The sequence below is a fragment of the Monodon monoceros genome, unplaced genomic scaffold (assembly GCF_005190385.1).
Source record: "Monodon monoceros isolate NGI ecotype Baffin Bay Population unplaced genomic scaffold, NGI_Narwhal_1 Super_Scaffold_18, whole genome shotgun sequence".
Taxonomy (NCBI): Eukaryota; Metazoa; Chordata; class Mammalia; order Artiodactyla; family Monodontidae; genus Monodon; species Monodon monoceros.
In genome coordinates, this window is record NW_021703774.1 from 55,926,094 (window position 1) to 55,944,361 (window position 18,268).

An 18,268-nucleotide genomic window follows, 5' to 3' on the forward strand; every position below is an offset into this window, starting at 1 on the left:
GCATTCTGGTAATTCTCTAGCTTGGCTATACCACCAAGTATGCTGTTTCAAAGTCTGCACAGCACTAGATCCTCCAACTCAGACCCTGTGCCTCTATAACCTATCCTAACATTGCATACGTTTACAAATTAGAAAACAGTGGAGGATTCCCAAGCTGAGGTCCTTGGGGTGCAGGGCATGCTAAGCTTTATGTTAGCTTCCCTTTACACAGTTCCAGGGAGGTCCCCCCCCCCCCCCCCCGGCTGAAGAAAAGACCTAGTATTTCTAATGGATACCATCTAAAATCATTACACAGCCTTCTCCTCAACGGGCTGCAAATTTTGTAAGGATGACAACCTAGTTTTGAAATATGCTTCACCTCAAGAGGTTAGAGTTCATTTTAAGGGCCTCTGGAGAGAGGTGCTGGGGTGGTGGATTTTCCATGGTGCTGCTCATTAAGTCAGCCTTGGCTTACTACTACTAGGAGAGGTGAAATTCCAGCCATTTTCTGAACTGCTGGCATAACAGTTTCAATAGGTAAGATTGATACTTCTGGCCAAGTGAGATTTGGGGTTAGATGCAGTTTTGGTTTAACTATCCTTTACCTCAGATCAAATGAGACAGTGTATTGAATTACTTAGAAAAGTTCCTGGAACATGTTAATTTTTATCACTAATTCGTGGTTTTGGGCAATTCTTAAACATCTTTACTTCCACTACAGCTCTTTACAGTGGGTCTGGCATGTAGCTGCCACTCAGTAAATGTGAGTAAACCAATACTGGAGACTTCAGCCTGCTAAGTCTCTGACACATGCAGTCATGGGGCCAGTTACATCCATTCCCTCCACTGGAACAGAATAGATGGCTTAGGCTACAAGGAAAGTTGTTAAGCAGAGGAGTGGGTTAGCAGATTCTTAAAACTTGGGACCATTGGGCTTCCCTGGTGGCGCAGTGGTTGAGAATCCGCCTGCCAATTCAGGAGACACGGGCTCGAGCCCTGGTCCAGGAAGATCCCACATGCCACGGAGCAACTAAGCCTGCGTGCCACAGCTACTGAGCCTACGCTCCAGAGCCCGTGAGCCACAACTACTGAGCCCACGTGCCACAACTACTGAAGCCCGCACGCCTAGAGCCCGTGCTCTGCAACAGGAGAAGCCACTGCAATGAGAAGCCCACACGCTGCAACGAAGAGTAGCCTCCGCTGGCCGCATGGAAGACCCAACACAGCCAAAAATAAATAAATAAATAAATTTATATAAAAAAAAACTTGGGACCGTGTCAGCAACTGTTCCATCTGTAGGGAGACAGCGTAGATGTTCTCTTAAATGATCCTACTCTATTTATAGTCTTTTGGCACAGAATGTTCTGCTACCTCACTTGAGATTGTTCCTTTAGGACCAAGAGAAGGAGAAAGCAAAGCAAACCAGCAATCACATTTGATTGTCTCCGGTCCTAAGGAGCTTGGGGCATGCTTGTTAAGGCATAACACCTGATGGGGGCTCCAGCAGGGACTCCTACTCAAGGACACAGTAAAGGAAGTGAAGGCAATCAACCCAAGCAGTACTGAAGAAGACAGGATGGAAAGGACTTTTTTATTTTCCCAGATCTTCAGGCAACCTCACCAAGCAGGAGGTCACATGCAGGTGAGTATGAAACTAAGAAAAATACAAGGCTTAAAAAGTATTGTGCATTTTATTTCTTCAATCTCTGGTAGGCCAGGAGCCCAAGGTCAGTCTGGCAGGAAGCTGAGAGGACTGCCTGGTCCTGACAATCACACAATCTTCACAGTTTTGAGCATGTCTGACAGGACGTACGCGTCATCCCAGCCCTTTCCAGGCTTCCTCAGGGTTTGCTCCAAGGCCTGGGCCATTTCCAGCAGCTCTGGCGTGGCAAGTTTCCGCTCAGGGTGCGGCTGACAGAACAGGATCTCGTTTACTTCACCCTCAATTCGCCTGACATACAGGAGGGGGAACACCGCCTTGAGCCCAGCCAGCACTGAGTCCTTTAGCCCTAGGTCTCGGCACACGAGGTTGAGGATAAAGACACCTGTAGGGTGGGGAGGAAAGGGTCAGAATGACTGGTTCAGGGGACACGTTGGAGACAGGGTTCAGCTCTGAGGAATATTGCCATTCCTGCCCCAGGGAGGCTGGTGGACCAAAGAACACACCTACAGCGGCAGTGACTTTGCAGAGAACACACAGCATACAAAGGCAGGAAGAGAAAAGCGTGGGGGATGTGTGAACCATGAGAAAACTTCAAGCTAATTTCTTGCTCTTTTGTGCTGCTAACAAATGTTACCATTCTCCATGCTTCAGTTTCACAAAGGATTGCTTTGAGAAAGAAGTAATTAATACCCCCAAGTAAGAATGTAGCAATTCCACAGAGAGATTATGTACTTGACATATATATCACATGCCTTCACTGGTGACAATTAAGGGTTCTAAATCAACTCTGTTCACCACAGTACCTTAGCCAAATCAAAATACCTGGGAGGCAGTGAACATAAGGATTAAGAGCTCCAGCTTTCAAGTCACAAGGATCAGGGTTGGAGCCCTAGCTCTTATCTTGTGTCACCGTGGCAAGTCTCTACTTCAGTTTCCTCATCTGAAAACAGGCTGCTATGAAGATGAAATCACATACTGCCCAGTCCAGGGCATGTGGGAAGAATTCAAATGGTCACTAGCACCCCATGCTGGTGGGGATGTGAATTGCTACGACTACTTTGTAACTGTGTGGCAGCATCTACAAAAACTGAACATATGCATAATCTGTGATCCAGCAATTATAGCCCTACATCTATGTCCAACAGACCTGCACACACATTTCACCTAAAAGCATCTACTAGAACGTTAATGGCAACACTTCTTATAAAAGCCCCAAATAGGAAACAACCCAAATGCCAAAAGCAGAATGGAGAAATAAATTGTGTATCACCCAGTGTCAACACAACACTATGGGTGAATCTCACAAACATCATGCTGAGTGAAAGAAACAGAGAACATTCCGTATGGGCAAAACTAAGCTGTGCTGATAGAAGTGAAGACAGTGGTTATCCTTGAGAGGACAAGTTACTGAAAGGAGGTAAGAGGTGGACTTCTGGGGCACTGGAAATGTTTGGTGTTTGGTGCTGGTAAATGAATATGTTCAATTTGGGGAAACCGATCAAGGTACACACTTATGATACGTGCATTTTTCATTAAAAAGAAAAATTTCCTTAAAGGGCCCATCCCTTCTCCCTCCCCAACCTTCTGCTCTTCATACCTTCAGGAGTCAAGATGCTTCTGACCTTCTGCAGGAAAGGCTGGGCCACAAACGCTGGGGGTGGACAACTCATTCCCAGGGTTGGGTCCTTACTGTCCACATCAAACATTATGACATCGTAGTGACGTCGTGCTGGGAAAGAGAAGCAAACAAGTCTTTGTCTCTGCTGGATAAAATAACACCATTTACATTCTTCCACCACATCTCCTCCGTGACCTGTGGTGGACACAGGTGGCTAAGTCAGAAGGATGGCATGGAGGATGTGGTTTGCTTATAAGGGCACTAATGTCACAGTCCAGAGGAGACACGTCATCAGCGTTCTGCCGTGAGTACTCCACGTCTAAGATGGAGCCTTCATCTCACCTTCTTCCTCCACATTTTAAAGCCCTTTCCACAGACACACATTACTGGGGTCCACTCCAGCAGGAGTACTGCTTGGTTAAGAGTCCATCTATACCAATGATTTTCAACCCTGACAGACCATTAGAGTCAAATGGGAAAATTCTAAAGATTCAGAGAATCTGGGCTCCACTCCTAATCAACAGAGTTAAAACCCTGGGGTGGTAAGGAACAGATGGGAGGGGAGATGGGAAGCCTCCGAGTACTTTTCTTAAGCTCCCCAGGTGATTCGAAATATAGTCAGAGTTGAGAACCATTGATCTAGACAAAGCAGCTGCCTCTGCCTTTAAGGGCTGACCCTGCAAATGGTAACTTTAACTTAACTCTGGAAACAGCATATGTTGCCTCCTAGGAGAAAGTGTTCTCAATTAAAGTTAGCATATCTTTTCTAGCTGCTTGAACAATTACTGGCTCAAGAAAGAACTGATTTTGCTCAATGAGTGAGAAAGAACTGAACATGAATCTGATCCACTCCTTACTATAATGTTAGTTTTTACAAGGGGTAGGCCTGCGATACTAATGATGTGTTTTGGGCAAACTTCGAGACAGTGCTAATGATTATTCAATAAATACGTATTTACTTAGGACTACAGCATGTCCATCACTGTTCACAGCACAGATCTGATTTTGGTTTCTTCAAGAGCAGAACATGTTGGCTCATCAAAGTCCAAGGACAACCAAGGCCCACATTTGTGGCACTGAACCCTCCAACAATCCGAAAGGTTGTTGTTAAGACGAAGGCCAGGGCTGTTCAAAACTGACTTAAAGGTAATAACAACAGCAGCACATCATGGATTGAGTACCTACCATGTGCCTGGCACTATTTTATGTGCTTCACATGTATCAACCCTGGGCCCCCAGACTGGTCCCAGCCTCAGAGAGTGAACCTGTGAAACTCTGATAGAGTTAAGTTCAGTTTGCTATTACATAAGACAGCATCTGTCCATCCCAGCACCAAAACACTTATCCCAGGCAACCCGTTTTGCCACACCCTTCCTGGAAGATACTCTAACCCAGCGAGAACCAGAGCATCTATTATAGAATGAGCAGACCTGGAAGGGTGTGTGGCCTGGGCTCCCCAGGTTCACGTAGGACTGAACCAACCTAACTGAATTCTCCCTGAGGGGCTCATGTTCTTCAAAGCATCAGTCATCAGAAGCCTACATATTAAGCTGCAGAAGGATCAGGGGAGCTATTGTAAAACATTAATATGCCTTTTGTCCAAGTCTGGGATACAAATTATTATAGCAAAATGGAGCCTTAATTCCAGTAGCAGCAAGGCTACTGGAATTCCCACGAACACCTGCATCATAGTTTAACCTCAGCACTATTGACATTTGGGCTAGATAATTCTTTATCATCAGTGGCTGTCCTATGCATTGTAGAATGTTGAGCAGCACCCTTGGTCTCTACCCACTAGATGCCAGAAATACCCGTACCTAATGGTTACAACAAAAAAGTGCCTGCGGACATTGTCCCTGAGGTTTAGAACCACTCATCTACATGAATGCTGTTTTGCTCTGTTTCTGGCTTCACCTCTAGCTGAAAGATTTACAAAACAACTTCCCAACACACACCCCCAACGTTTCTTCCCCTTTTCCTCACTCAGATACAGATTCTGGGTTTCTTGGGATGATGAGAAAGTGGCAAGGTTACAGGGTCAGAAGAGATTCAGAAGGGAAGCCCACTCGTTTGTTAGCGTCATTAGGGCAGGAAACGGTCTGTTTTGCTTGTTGCCATCGCCCAACCCCTAAGAGTACTGAGCATGTGGTTGACACTCTATATTTATTGAATAACTATCAACAAATGAATGAACAAACGAACTGGGATGATGTGGATGCTGCCCTCTCAGAGATGAGTTCTACAGGCCCTTGCAGGCCTGACACCCTTGGATCAATCCTCCCTCAATACCCCTCCAAATTCTCCAATAGCAGTACCTTCTTCTTCTGCCAGGCTGGTAATATAGTCCAGGCCATCTGCGATGTGGACCTTCATACGGTCACTCTGGGAGAAGCCAAACCACTGAGTGGCCACTTGCAACATGGAGGGGTCGATCTCCACAGCATCGATGCAGGACTTTGGGAAATGATCGTGGACAAAAAGGGGGAGGCTGCCCCCACCCAGGCCTACCACCAACAATCCCAGTGGGGTCTCTGTAATAAAGAATAAAAGCATTGTTTTACTACCTGCTCACTGTAAAGTTTTGTACCACACTTGGGGAGGGCGAAAGAGGGAGTCAGATTGTTGGTGCTGCCCAGGGGAAACAAGATTTAGAGACCTGGCCTCCCTTGTCTCTTCCTAGAAACTCGGGAGTCAATTTAGCATCTGAAAACTCAACCCTGGCCTCACAATCCTTCCTTTACTAGATCCAGAAGATGAACCAGTGTATTATTATTATGGCCCCTTAAAGATCACAAAGCACTCAGCTGACATTATAGCAATAACCCCCACCATAAGCATTATTAAACCCCTCTAGGAAACGGGAGGGACAATGGCCAACATCTTGTTTATGATCACAGGGAGTGTAAATGTGATGCCCTCTGCTCAGCTTTCAACTCAAAGGCCACACTGCCTTCTCAGACACAGCCACCAAGTGAGGGCAATCCACCCAAGTTCCAGAAACCACAGGAAAACAAAGGCCCAAATCCTACACACAAGCACAGAAAAACCACAGCAACCACAGGGGATGAAAGGAAGGTAAGAAAAAAGAAAGAATCACCAAAAGGAGACAGACCCTGAGGATTAAATGGAAGACCTGAGACTCTAGGGATATACATCAACACCAAGATAGATCAAATGTACAGCGTGTTCCATAAGACATACTTAGGGACTTTGGGTGAAGACAGTTACAAGAGTAGACAGAATCAAGAACATTTTTGCTACTGTGGTCAGATCCAAACCTATTACTAGTGATAAGGCTATGACTGTACTATCTATACTATGCTGTTTTTTTTTTAAGTAGAAATTCAAGATAGAATTACATCTAGTACTCAAATAATGCATCACTGAAAAGCCAGAAATTCTCCTAAAGTGCACAGGTATAGTTCTCCGGAGATGTGATTTTTAAATATTCCATCTGGTTACATGGGTAAATGCATGGGCAAAAATTCATCAAGCTGAACAACTTAAGATCTGTATACTTTACAGATCTCATTGAATGTATTTTATACATTAACTTTTAAAACTGAGTATAGTTTATTTACACTGATTTTTAAAATAAATGAATAGAGGAAAAAAATTTAGGTATCAGCACATGTAGCTGTTTCAAACAATTTGAGTTTGAAGGAAAAGTTATTTGGATGTTCATGAATGTAGAAGATGGTTGGGAATAAGACAGACATGACTATATGTGCATCTGTTGGTCTATAATCATGGTTCTTAAACTGCAAGGCAGCTGACACTGATTACCTCTGTAATCTTACATGTCCCCTCCTGTGGAAGGCAGTGGCGACCCCCTCACCTAGGAGCAGCTCCGGGTTTCTCAGCAAGGCAAGGCCGGCAATCATGGCTTTATGGTGTTCACAGCACAGGTAACTCTTATCAATGGACTGCCCCGGAGCTGCAGGGAGGTCCTCTGGAGTATCAGCAGGCCGCTGCTTCTTCCTGTCCTTTTTCCGTTTCTTCTGGGCTAGATCACAGACAGAGATGAATGAAGTCATATGCGTGGTACACTACTCCTTGGAAAGTAAGGCACACCAGCAGCAGTATGCTGCAACTGGTTTGATGAGACTCGAGAACCCAACTGTGAAATATGCAGGAATTTTGTCAACTGGTTGACATGTTGGTGGCTTGAAATTTGGCCATGGTGGCCATTTTTATGCCACAGAAATTGGCAAACAGTGCATATCATGGCTTTTTTCCCCAAAGAGACGGTTGTTAAATATTTAACATACACCAGAGAGTCAGAAAAGGGAAGTGGCAAAGAAACACCCCAAAACTCAGAACATTGGGAGAACTCAAGTGAGGAGTACCTCTCCTCTGGGAAATATAAAGCCACTAACAGGTGAGAAGTTTATTCATCAGTTCTTTTAGGGGAAAAAGGACTTAGTTTCTAACTACCTCCTCTATGCCAATTACTATACTAGGACTTTTACTCTTGTAGATTTGAAACAACCCTATATCAATGCTCTTATTCTAATTCTTGGCAGATGGAAAAACTGAAGATCTGAAGAGTTATTAATCGGGCGCAAATCAGTAGGAATGCAGCCAGGATTTGAACCTGGGATTACCTGTCTGCAGCAGCTATCACCTTTCTACTACATCACACAGACAGTAATTCATACCACCCCATTGGACAAGGACATCACAAATGTTCACAGAAGGGGGGAAATCGTACAAAAGGCCCCTCTACTCTCCCTCTACCTACTCCCTCAACTGCTCCAGGATAGAGTGAACAGATGGCTCTGGGGTTTTCCTAGGGACCAGCTGCACCATTGGGCACTGTAATGTAAGTGGCAGCATGCTTTTCAGAGATGTTAAATTGCTTTTTAACACATTCTTCTTCTTGCTCACCAATACTTCCATGAGGGAAATCATTCCCCTAAGAATTAAGTGATACTAAGAAGGCTTGATAACAGTGGAGAAAAAAACCAAAACCCAAATTGGAGGGCAAAATGTTCTTTGAAGCACTTTTACTGAGCTCTCAGTGAGATGAAACTGAACCAATCTGCAGCCCAAGTGACCCAATGACAGCACAGGAACCCAACAAATATGGGTGCACATGACCAGGGGACACCCCTCAAGAGGAGACCATCCTGCTGAGCATAACCTGATCCTGAGCTGTGGGCAAACCCACGACCTCATGAGGTTGTGAATTGTCTCTTTTCACCCTCCTTCCAGATGGCCTTGCCAACAGGACAGCATCATCAGGCAAAGGGAATGACCGGCAATCAGGAGAGCCAATTTCAGATTCCAAGCCTGACTCTCTGTGCCTCTAAAGGGAAGTTATACTGGAGAAGCGGTAGGGAGGAATATTTTTCTACTCTATACATGTGATCTGTGATTGATTACAATGAGTAAGTATTACTTTTATAATACAAACATATAATGCCCCAAGAAAATAAACAAACGATTGCTCTCCCCATTAGTGGGTGTTTCTGAGCAGCACCTGGGAGACCACTTAAAAGAGAACATGGTGGGGGGCTTCCCTGGTGGTGCAGTGGTTAAGAATCCGCCTGCCAATGCAGGGGACATGGGTTTGATCCCTGGTCCGGGAAGATCCCACATGCCGCAGAGCAACTAAGCCCGTGTGCCACAACTACTGAGCCTTGCACTCTAGAGCCCGCGGGCCTAAAGCCCGTGCTCTGCAACAAGAGAGGCCACCGCAATGAGAAGCCCAGGCACCACAACGAAGAGTAGCCCCCGCTCACCACAGCTAGAGAAAGCCCACGCACAGCAACGAAGACCCAACACAGCCAAAAATAATAAATTAATTAATTAATTTTAAAAAAAGAGAGAACATGGTAGAGATCTACCCTGTTGACGCCTGTAGCCACGCGCCACTTGTGGCCATTTAAATTTAAATGTAAGTTCATCAGAATTAAAAAAGATTAAAGATTCAGTTCCTTAGTCACACCAGGCATGTTCCTAGTGCTCGGTAGCCACATATGGTTCATGGCTGCCACCCTGGGCAGCTAACTGGGTATTAAACATTTCCTTCACTGCAGAAAGTTCTACCAGACTAGGTGACCTCTAGGGCACCCACCAACTGTACAACCCTCTAAAACAGGTGCTAGGAGGTGGCCCCATGGAGGAGGGCAGGCCTACTGAATTAATGTACAGACGTATATGGAGCAACTTGTAAAACACGTGGTCTTTGAACTGCAGGCGTTAAAGTGATGATCACATTTGTCTGGTAAACCACCACCCCGGCTCCTTATCACTGCAGAGTCAGGCTTTGCTCAAGAACAGAACATCAACCTCCCTTCTGTTCATCGCCACTCACACACCCTAAGAGCCCAGATGATAAGAGGACAACCCACAGAGCCGTGTGCCTCTGGTCACAGGAATCCGGGTCTGTCCTACAGCTCCGCCAAGCTCCCAGGTCTTTCTGACCACCCCAAATTGTCCATACCACGTCTACGTGGGCCCCACCACTGTGCCCACGATGCCTCACCTCTGTGAGACACATCCTTCAGCAGCCTGGCTTCTGACTGCACCACGTTCCTGTTGCTGAGGAAGATCAGCCGCCGAAAGTAGCGCTTGTCATCCCCCTGCACATCCTCGATGACGTAGTCGCCACTCAAAGGGCTGCAGTCTTGGTGCTGAACAGTCCGGACCCCGATGTCCCCACCAACAGACAGGAAGGGTACCTGAAGGAAGAGCAGAGATGTGGTGAGAACACCAGCTCAACTGAGAAATACGAGAAATTATAATCCCTTCCCTTTGTGTGTATGTGAAGAATCCCCACACCAAGGTTCTGAGCAGCAACAACTCCGAAGATTTGCCATTTTGTTAAAGTATTCTTCTGGGGCGTTTGACTAGATCTCAAAAGGTTTAACTGACCTTTTCGAAAACCAACTGAACAACTAAAGATTCCCCAAACCATTCGTGAAATGCAGTTGGTTCTCCACAAGAAAAATATGAGTTTCTCAACAGTAATCCTTAAAAAGACTTTCAACAGTCCAAGACAATGAAAGCTAGAAGGAAGCCTCATGAAGGGACTAGAATCATGAGAGAAGGAATCTGAATAGGGATAAAGATATCAAAATCCATGGGGAAAGTAACCACTCCAAATTTGGCGAAGTGTCTCCCTTCCCCCTGTTATTCTCAAGTTTTTTCTGCATTCTTCTAAACAGAAGAAAAAATTAGGAGGAAAAAATATATTTTCCCCTAAACTTTTCCACTCCCTTCCCAACCTTCACATTTATTTCTTTTTAAAGACTTACAAGAGTATTTAATAATCATGAGGGACTCCTGACTTTGTGGAGATGTAGGCACTGTTGAGAGAAAGTCACAAATGAGCCTCCCCACAGGATCTGGGTCTCTCTGATGGGACACCAACCTCAAAGTCTTCCAGAAAGCATCAAATACATGTTCATCTGTAAGCACAAGCCAGCCTAGTGGGCAGAACCACAGGCTGGGAACCCAGGAGCCTGGGTTCTTCTTTTCAGTTCTGTTACTACAGCATCAAGCTTCCAGGTACCTTGTCTTTCCCACCTATCAAGAAGGATAAACTCCTTTCTATAAAGCCCTTGCAGTAAAGTCACCTATCAATTACCCTGTCTTGTGAGCAGGATAGTACAAGACAGATGGCATCAACTGATAATACCATATCACCATTTTGGCAAAAACCTTCAGTTTCCTTCCCAGTGGAACATCAGACCAGCAATGTTAATATCCTGAAAATGAAGCTGAGCTGTTTTGGCCCTTTCCCATTCCACCTGATACAATGTTGGTTCTAAGAAGCAAAATGGCCAAGGAAATCCTGCGCAAAGTGAGTTAGGAGAAATACAGCCTGAGTAAGCTGCAGTGTATACAGCTGGAGCCTGCAAGGTGGAGAGCACTTCCTTCATGCCATCCGAGTGGCCCCACAGGCACAGATGCTACTGGGGTTCTCAATAAGGGCAACCGCTCACCTTCTACTCACTGCCTGGGATATAACTTCTGCTCACTTAGCTCTCAGCTGCTGACATGCCCTCCAGGAAGAGGCTAGGGTCACAGACCCTAGTCCCAGCTTCTGCCAAGATACCCTCTGCCTTCCTGGCTACTAATATGACTTCTCCAGAGACCCTGAAAGCTGCTACCAAAGCTTTGTTACCTGCTGCTGGGCGGGCATCCCGGCCGGGGCCAGCTCCATGACTCTGGCCGACAGCTCGGCCTGGATGCTGTCCATGCCTTCGTACTGCTGACCTCGGTGAAGGGCCACTGTGATCAGCCTCCTGAAGCCCGCACTGGCTGCCAGCTGCTTCCGGCCCTCCTCCATGCCAAAGAGCCACTCGGTCTCCCGACCCTGGGGGACTAGAAAGAGGCATTTGTTGACAGGGAGTCCTGGGAAAAGTTCAAGCCCACAACCAATATGCCCCACGTGGCAGAGAGCCAGCCCCTACCCAAGCCCAGCAACCCTTCCAACTGTGACCTACTGAGGGGCTATCAATCCCCAGTCAACAATGTCCACAGCAAAGCTGCCATCAGACCCATGGCAGGACCCAGCGTGGAAAAGTGTGAGCGTGTATGTAAGGGGAGGGAGGCAAGCACCTAGTGCAAGAAAAATAGCAATAATGCTAACACTTTTTAATGCCAGGCATTATTACAAGCAGTTCACAAACAGAAACTAATCAAATCCTCACAACAGCCCAAGATGCAGGGAGTATTATTATTATTCCCATTTTATAAATGAGGAAATTAAGACACAAAAGTTACATTATTTGCCCAAGTTCACACAACTCGTAACTGGTGAAGCTAGGGCTCAACCCCAGGCAGTCCAGCCCCAGACCCCATGCTTGTATCCTCTGTGCTATTAGTTCTAACAGGTGCACAGTTAGGATAAGGCAATACTTGGAAAAATGGATTCGATGTCAGGGAACAAATTACCAGCATGATGTATCACCACCTCACGTTTGTCTAGAATATTCTACTTTTGAAAGCATTTCCTCATACTACCTCTTCTGATCGTTACTAAGGTGAATCTGGTATCATTTACCCCTTTCAATAATAACACTAACATCTGTAAAACTTATCATGTGCCAGGCACCATTCAAAGAGCTTTTACACTTCTCACAATTACACAGTTAAGATCTCACTTTCTAGATGAAGAAACAGAGGCACAGAAAGAACACTAACTTGTCCAATACCACCAGGAAGCGACTGAGCCAGAACTGGAAACTAAATAGTCTGGTTCCAGAGCTCACTTTTTTAGCTACTACTCTGTACTGCCTCTGAATTCAGCAGAGACGCACAGAAACTTCACCAGGTCACACAGCTTACAGGCTACAAGGCTGGGACTCCCAGTTGCTTCCACTACTCCTTGTTACAAAGTGACTAACATCTCTACAAATGCGTGACCTGCCTAAATGTATCTATATTACTTCAAGCCTTTGCAATGGAAGATGAGAAGAAATAAACCTCAAATCCAAGCAGGCAGCTCCCCCTTCCTCATGCCTTGGCCAGTCTAACCTCTTCAAGCACCGCCCCCTGCAAGATAAAACCAGCCAAGGCATACCCATCCGCCAAAGCCCCAGCCCCAGCCCCTGCAAGCCAGCCCCCTCCAGGGAAGAGAGGGAGCAATCCCAACTCACTGATGAAAATGGCAAAATGACTGTCCCGCGATGGTTTCACAGTGGGGCTGTCCACCACGTGGAGGGTGTAGCGTGGCTCCCCCGTGTCCCCACTGCACAAGTCCAGAGACACACTCCCCAGCCCGGCCTTGCGGTACAGCTGGCTGCACAGCCAGGCATACTGCTGCCGCTCCCGCACCGCCTCAGCCAGCCGCTCGGCACTCTCCAGCCGCACAGGCTTGCCCTGCTCCTGAGCACACAGCTCAAAGATCTGAAGGGCAGAGCCAGGGACCGGCCTGAACTTGGTCATGATGAAGGCAAAGACAGGCAAGGAGAACCGAGGCTCTGCTTCCAACAGCTGGTCTTGGCTGTTGGCCACCTGGTGCACCCTCACCATCCACCCCTCCCGAGAGAAGTGACCCACTGCTTTCTTCAGGACGTGAGCCTGAGCCAGGGAGATGCAGAGGTAGCGACCGCCCACCTGCAGGACACGGCCAACCTCAGCCAGCATCCTGTCCACCTGCTGCAGGGTCTTCTCCTCCTCATCTGTCAGGACAGCGTCCAGGGTGCCCTTGTCCAACACCACCTGGAATGAGGCATCGGGAAACTCCATCTGTGTCATGTCCATCTTCAAGAAGCTCATCTGGGGCCGTCGGCTGGCATTGCGTTCCTTCATTTGCTTGATGACGACCTCACTGATGTCAATGTTCACTATATCCTGATAGCCCACGTCATACAGCTGCTCGCTTAGCTCTGAGTTACCACACCCAATCACCAGCACCTAGGGTGAAAGAAAACAAGATGGAGGTGATCAAGGCAAAGGAATGAGCTTCAGACACTTCAAGGAATCAAGTCTCACCCTGGCTGCTGTATGTTTTCAGAGGGCGAAGATGCTACGCCATGAGAGAGCACCATTACAAAGTGGATTCTAGGCTCCATCTTGAAACACCACTGATTAGAAGAACTCACTAGTAACAAACCACATTCCACTATAACAATGCAAGTTATGCAGAAACAAACTAACCAGGGTTGTTCTTTTCTCTGAATCAAGCATTTATTAATCAACTGCAGGAACAAACTAATCATGGTTGTTCTTTTCTCTTAATCAAGAATTTATCATTCAAGAATTGATAGGAAGTCACAGAATCCAAATACAGTAGTTATAACTGAAATCTCCTATTTGTTTTACTGTTGAAAACCTAGGTCTGGCATAATCCTATTCCACTCATGCCTTTGGCTCCAACTCACGATATTTTGCTGTTTTCTGAAGCCAAACTTAAAACACAGGTTGCTGCCTCCCTCTCTGTGGAGGAATCTCCCATTGATCCTTCAAAATTCTGCCCTGATATCACCATCTCTGGAAAAGCATCGTACAATGACAAGTGCATAAGCTTTGGAGCTAGGTGGATCTAAGTTTAAATCCCCACACGACCACTTACTACATGTATGATCTTGGGCAAGAAACTGGCTCTCAGAGCCTCAGTTTCCTCATCTGTAGAATTCGTGTATTACCTCAAGGTTTATTATGAGAACTCAATGACTGAGCAAACACACACACACACACACACACACACACAGCATAAGGTTTGACTCTTAAAGCTTCCTCCTAAAATCTTCGTTTTTTACCCTTCTTCCTTCCCTACTTCCACCTCTATCAAACCTCCTATTACTGTACTTGGCACTTTTCACTTCTGGAACGTGCCCAGGATTTATATGTTAATGCTCGTGTGGCTTAAGGGCTGAACACAGTACCTGAAAGTCAGTGGGCCCACAACAACTATTTGATAACAGATTCATTTATCAGTAAAGCCACGGGTGCTGCCAGCTCCAAAGGGATGCACAGTGACAGAAAAGCACACTTTCCTCACTAGGAGGAGATGTCTAGGTTGCACTACTAAAGAAGTGAGGTTATTCTTAATAACCTCACTCATTCTTCCAGTGGTTATTAATTCAAGAAATGATCTGGGGGTGGAAGCTCTGTTATCTGAAAACCTTTAAAAGGATACTTTGTAATTACCTTTTAGCTAGAATGTTGCATGGAATCCTGAAAATATGGGCCTGTTTAGGGCCCCCCACGCCTGGCACCGTCTACCAAGTGCAGGATTTCTGTTATCAGTTCCTACCTTCCAGGGCACACACAGGGCTGCCAGGCCGCGCTTACCTTTTCCCTGGGCTTGATATATTTGTGCAGCAACCCGCACAGTTCCAGGTAGGTTCCATACCACTCGAAAGCTTTCTTTCCCCGCTGCTGGAAGAACTTCTCCCAATAGTCAATGGAGCCAAACTCCTTAGGGCTTTTAGGTAAGAGATTCATATTCCCACTGCTCGAGCTGCGTCTTCAAGACTCTCCTACTCCCTGTGCGGTACCATCCGAGGGGTTTCCCCACGCGCTGGTTCTGGGACACCGCAGCGGGAATTCTTTCCTAGGACAAACAGCCACATTGACTTGTCCCTCACTCAAAACCCAAAGAGATGATCCTTACACGCCCACCGCACACGTAAGGCACTGAACCTAGTAAACGCTCACCCCCTGTTCCATCCCAAAGCCCCAAACCCATGTGGGGAGGCCCTCACACTTTTTCAGAGCTCGGTTTCAGAACCGGCAATTATATCCGGGTGCGAGGCTTCGCGATTGGTTGGCTGTCCACACCATCTCAGCAGCTCATTGGTCAGTGATTTTCGTCCTGGCACGTCATTGGCTGCAACGCGCTCGCCTCACGGCGGCTTCGTCGCAGGCGCCGCGCTTTTATTTACGTGAGCCGGAGCTGGGCGGGCCGGAGGCAGGGCGGGAGCTGGGATGTCCCGGTCCCAGGCTTGCGTCGGAGCACCGAGCGGGGGCAGCCTTCTCAGCTCTGGGCTTTCCAGCCTTGGAAGAGTGCTCCCGGGCCCCGGGCTGTTTGTTCCTTTCGTCTCTGAGCTCCCATTCTGATCACGAGCCACATAAGGTCTGAGCGCTGACGGCGGTGGGCTCACTGGAGGAGGGGGGCCTCGGAAAACGAAGACTTGTAGATTAGAAGGAAGTGAGGCAAGGGATGAGTAGAGCCAGTCCATAGCAGAAGAAAGCTGCCCAGCCCAGCTCTATCTTCTGCATCTCCCGCCCCACCCCCGCCTTACTTTAACCACTTTACTTGTACAATTCAGGTTTAATTTGGAGGAAAGTAGCACTTAGCTGTGCTCAGCTTTCAGGATCTTAGTTTCCCGAGCAGGGATTTAAGCTGGGACCCCAGCAGTGAGAGCGCCTAGTCCTAACCACTGGACTGCCAGAGAATTCCCCGGGTTTCACTGTTAATAATGTAACAACATGGAAATTCAGGGGAAAAGAATAACAACCAGTTATTCAGAAGTGCGTCCTCTCCCTCTTCCTCCTTGCCTCAAAGCACAATGTGCAAAACTTAAGGCTCATTTTGGTAATTGGCCTCCTCAGGTTGTCATTCGGATGTCATCTGAAAGTAGTACTTGGGACTTCCCTGGTGGTGCAGTGGTTAAGAATCCGTCTGCCAATGCAGGGGACACAGGTTCGAGCCCTGGTCCGGGAAGATCCCACATGCCGTGGAGCAACTAAGCCCGCAAGCCACAACTACTGAAGCCTGTGCGCCTAGAGCCCATGCTCTGCAACAAGAGAAGCCACTGCAATGAGAAGCCCGCGCACCACAATGAAGAGTAGCCCCCGCTCACTGAAACTAGGGAAAGCCTGCGCGCAGCAACGAAGACCCAAAGCAGCCAAAAAATTAATTAATTTAAAAAAAAAAAGAAAGAAACCTCTTAGTATCCTTGGGGCCATCCACTGTTTGGCAAAGAGGATGAAATACTTAAATCAGGGAACTCTTGAAGACCATGGATAGAATTCAGAGGGTCTGTGAACTTGGATGGGAAAGAAATTACATCTTTATTTTCAGTAATCTCTAACAGATATTAGCATTTTCTTCAACTATAAATGGAGCCCCCCAAAACCCTCAGCAGTTCTAGTGATAGGAATCACTAAGATTTTCATATCACATTACAACCATAGATATCTTGAAATATTGTTTATGCTATTACTAATTCAAAATCATGGTAGATGTTAGGCCTGGCGCTAGATTTTATTTAATGAGTTAATATATCTTAGTGTATCACAGATTTTCTTTTAAAATATTTTATAGCATTATAAATTTCCTTCCTTTGTAATTCTGTATTTTGATGCATTTAGAGATATTATTTTAATAAGAGGTTCCTAGATTGCCAAGGTTCTTGGTACATAATGTTTATGCACAGTGCCTGTCACTTAATAGGAGGGCCATGAAGGATGCTTCATGGTCACGAGAATTTTTCCTGTGCTTTTGGTGCTGCCTTAAATCTATCATTACGTAAAGAATAAACCACAGAGGCCGGCTTAGTCCATAGAGAAAACTTGACTACATTTTTAAAAAACATCGTTAGGGAAAGATTTATTATTTGACTTTTTTTTCATCCTCTGAAGAAAGTTTGAAATGTATCTATTCAAGGTATTTTGATGACATAATTTCATTCCTTCTAAATAACTGCTCATATGCCATTTGTGACCATAGAACCTAAAGCAGGGAACTATGATAATGGAGCCCTTGTGATTTGCAATGTCAGTGAAGTGTGACTGTGACTCTGAGACCAACTTTATGGATTGTGTTATAGGCTTTGAAATGAGTGTGAACAGAGGATGTGATCATTTCTTTGCTTAAAAAAAAGATTAAAAATGAAAAACGAATAATTCACTGCTGTAATAAAGGAAAATAGGAATGATGAATGTGTATGTATCATGCATAAAAAGGTTTAGATACAGCCTATATATAAAAAGAAATATAAAGTAAAAGGAGACCCTACTTTTCTTTCTACCAACTCTGTAATATGTGGGCAAATGGGAGCTGACCCAAGTATTTCTGAATAAACGATGCTGATTGAATGTGCCTTCATTGCCTGAAGAAACCAGGATCTTCTCACTCTGGCTCACCACCCAGCCAGAGCCTATAATAAGTAATGCACTCTAACTACCCGCTTGTATGTGGGAGGACTTAAGAAACTCTCCCTTTCAGAAACCCCTCCCTCCCATTTTCTTGTGTAGTCACTGCAAGTGAGCTTATCTCTTTATAGTAGTTTAAGAGTAGCTTGAATATAGTTCTACTTTCAGGTCTGACAGAGTAAATTGAGCCACACCAAATCTCCCTCTAGGAATAAATGGAAAAGCCAGATAAGTACCAAAAGCATCTCTATAAAGCAATCCAAGAGCTGTTGGAGCAACAAGACTAGAGGAACCAAGATTCCAGAGGAGGAACTGCAAAATGGTGAGCTTTTTCCTTTGCCAGCTGGAGGTGCTTATAGATTCTGGGTACAAGGCAAGATGCTGAGCATCGGGGCTTCGCCTGGGTCAAGGGTCATTGTTGGGGAACAAAACAAACAAAGCACTTA

The 18,268-nt window shown here is 46.0% G+C and overlaps 1 protein-coding gene across 1 annotated transcript; it reads right to left on the reverse strand.

The window, feature by feature from the left end:
* Positions 1-1,542: 1,542 nt before the first annotated feature.
* Positions 1,543-15,460, reverse strand: EEF1AKNMT (eEF1A lysine and N-terminal methyltransferase). Its single transcript, XM_029226734.1, has 8 exons — positions 15,015-15,460; positions 12,875-13,634; positions 11,398-11,597; positions 9,754-9,949; positions 7,099-7,266; positions 5,576-5,791; positions 3,240-3,371; positions 1,543-2,024 (listed from the first exon to the last, which is right to left on the reverse strand). The coding sequence occupies exons 1-8, from the start codon at positions 15,165-15,167 to the stop codon at positions 1,750-1,752; spliced, it is 2,100 nt and encodes a 699-aa protein (XP_029082567.1). The 5' UTR covers positions 15,168-15,460; the 3' UTR covers positions 1,543-1,749.
* Positions 15,461-18,268: the final 2,808 nt, after the last annotated feature.

Coding starts and splice junctions, on each gene's coding strand:
- EEF1AKNMT (XM_029226734.1), bottom strand. CDS start 15,167: ATGAATCTCTTACCTAAAAGCCCTAAGGAGTTTGGCTCCATTGACTAT. Junction 9,950..11,397: donor GGATGCCCGCCCAGCAGCAG/GTAACAAAGCTT, acceptor CTCTTCCTTCAG/GTACCCTTCCTGTCTGTTGG. Junction 2,025..3,239: donor AAGCATCTTGACTCCTGAAG/GTATGAAGAGCA, acceptor CCCACCCTACAG/GTGTCTTTATCCTCAACCTC.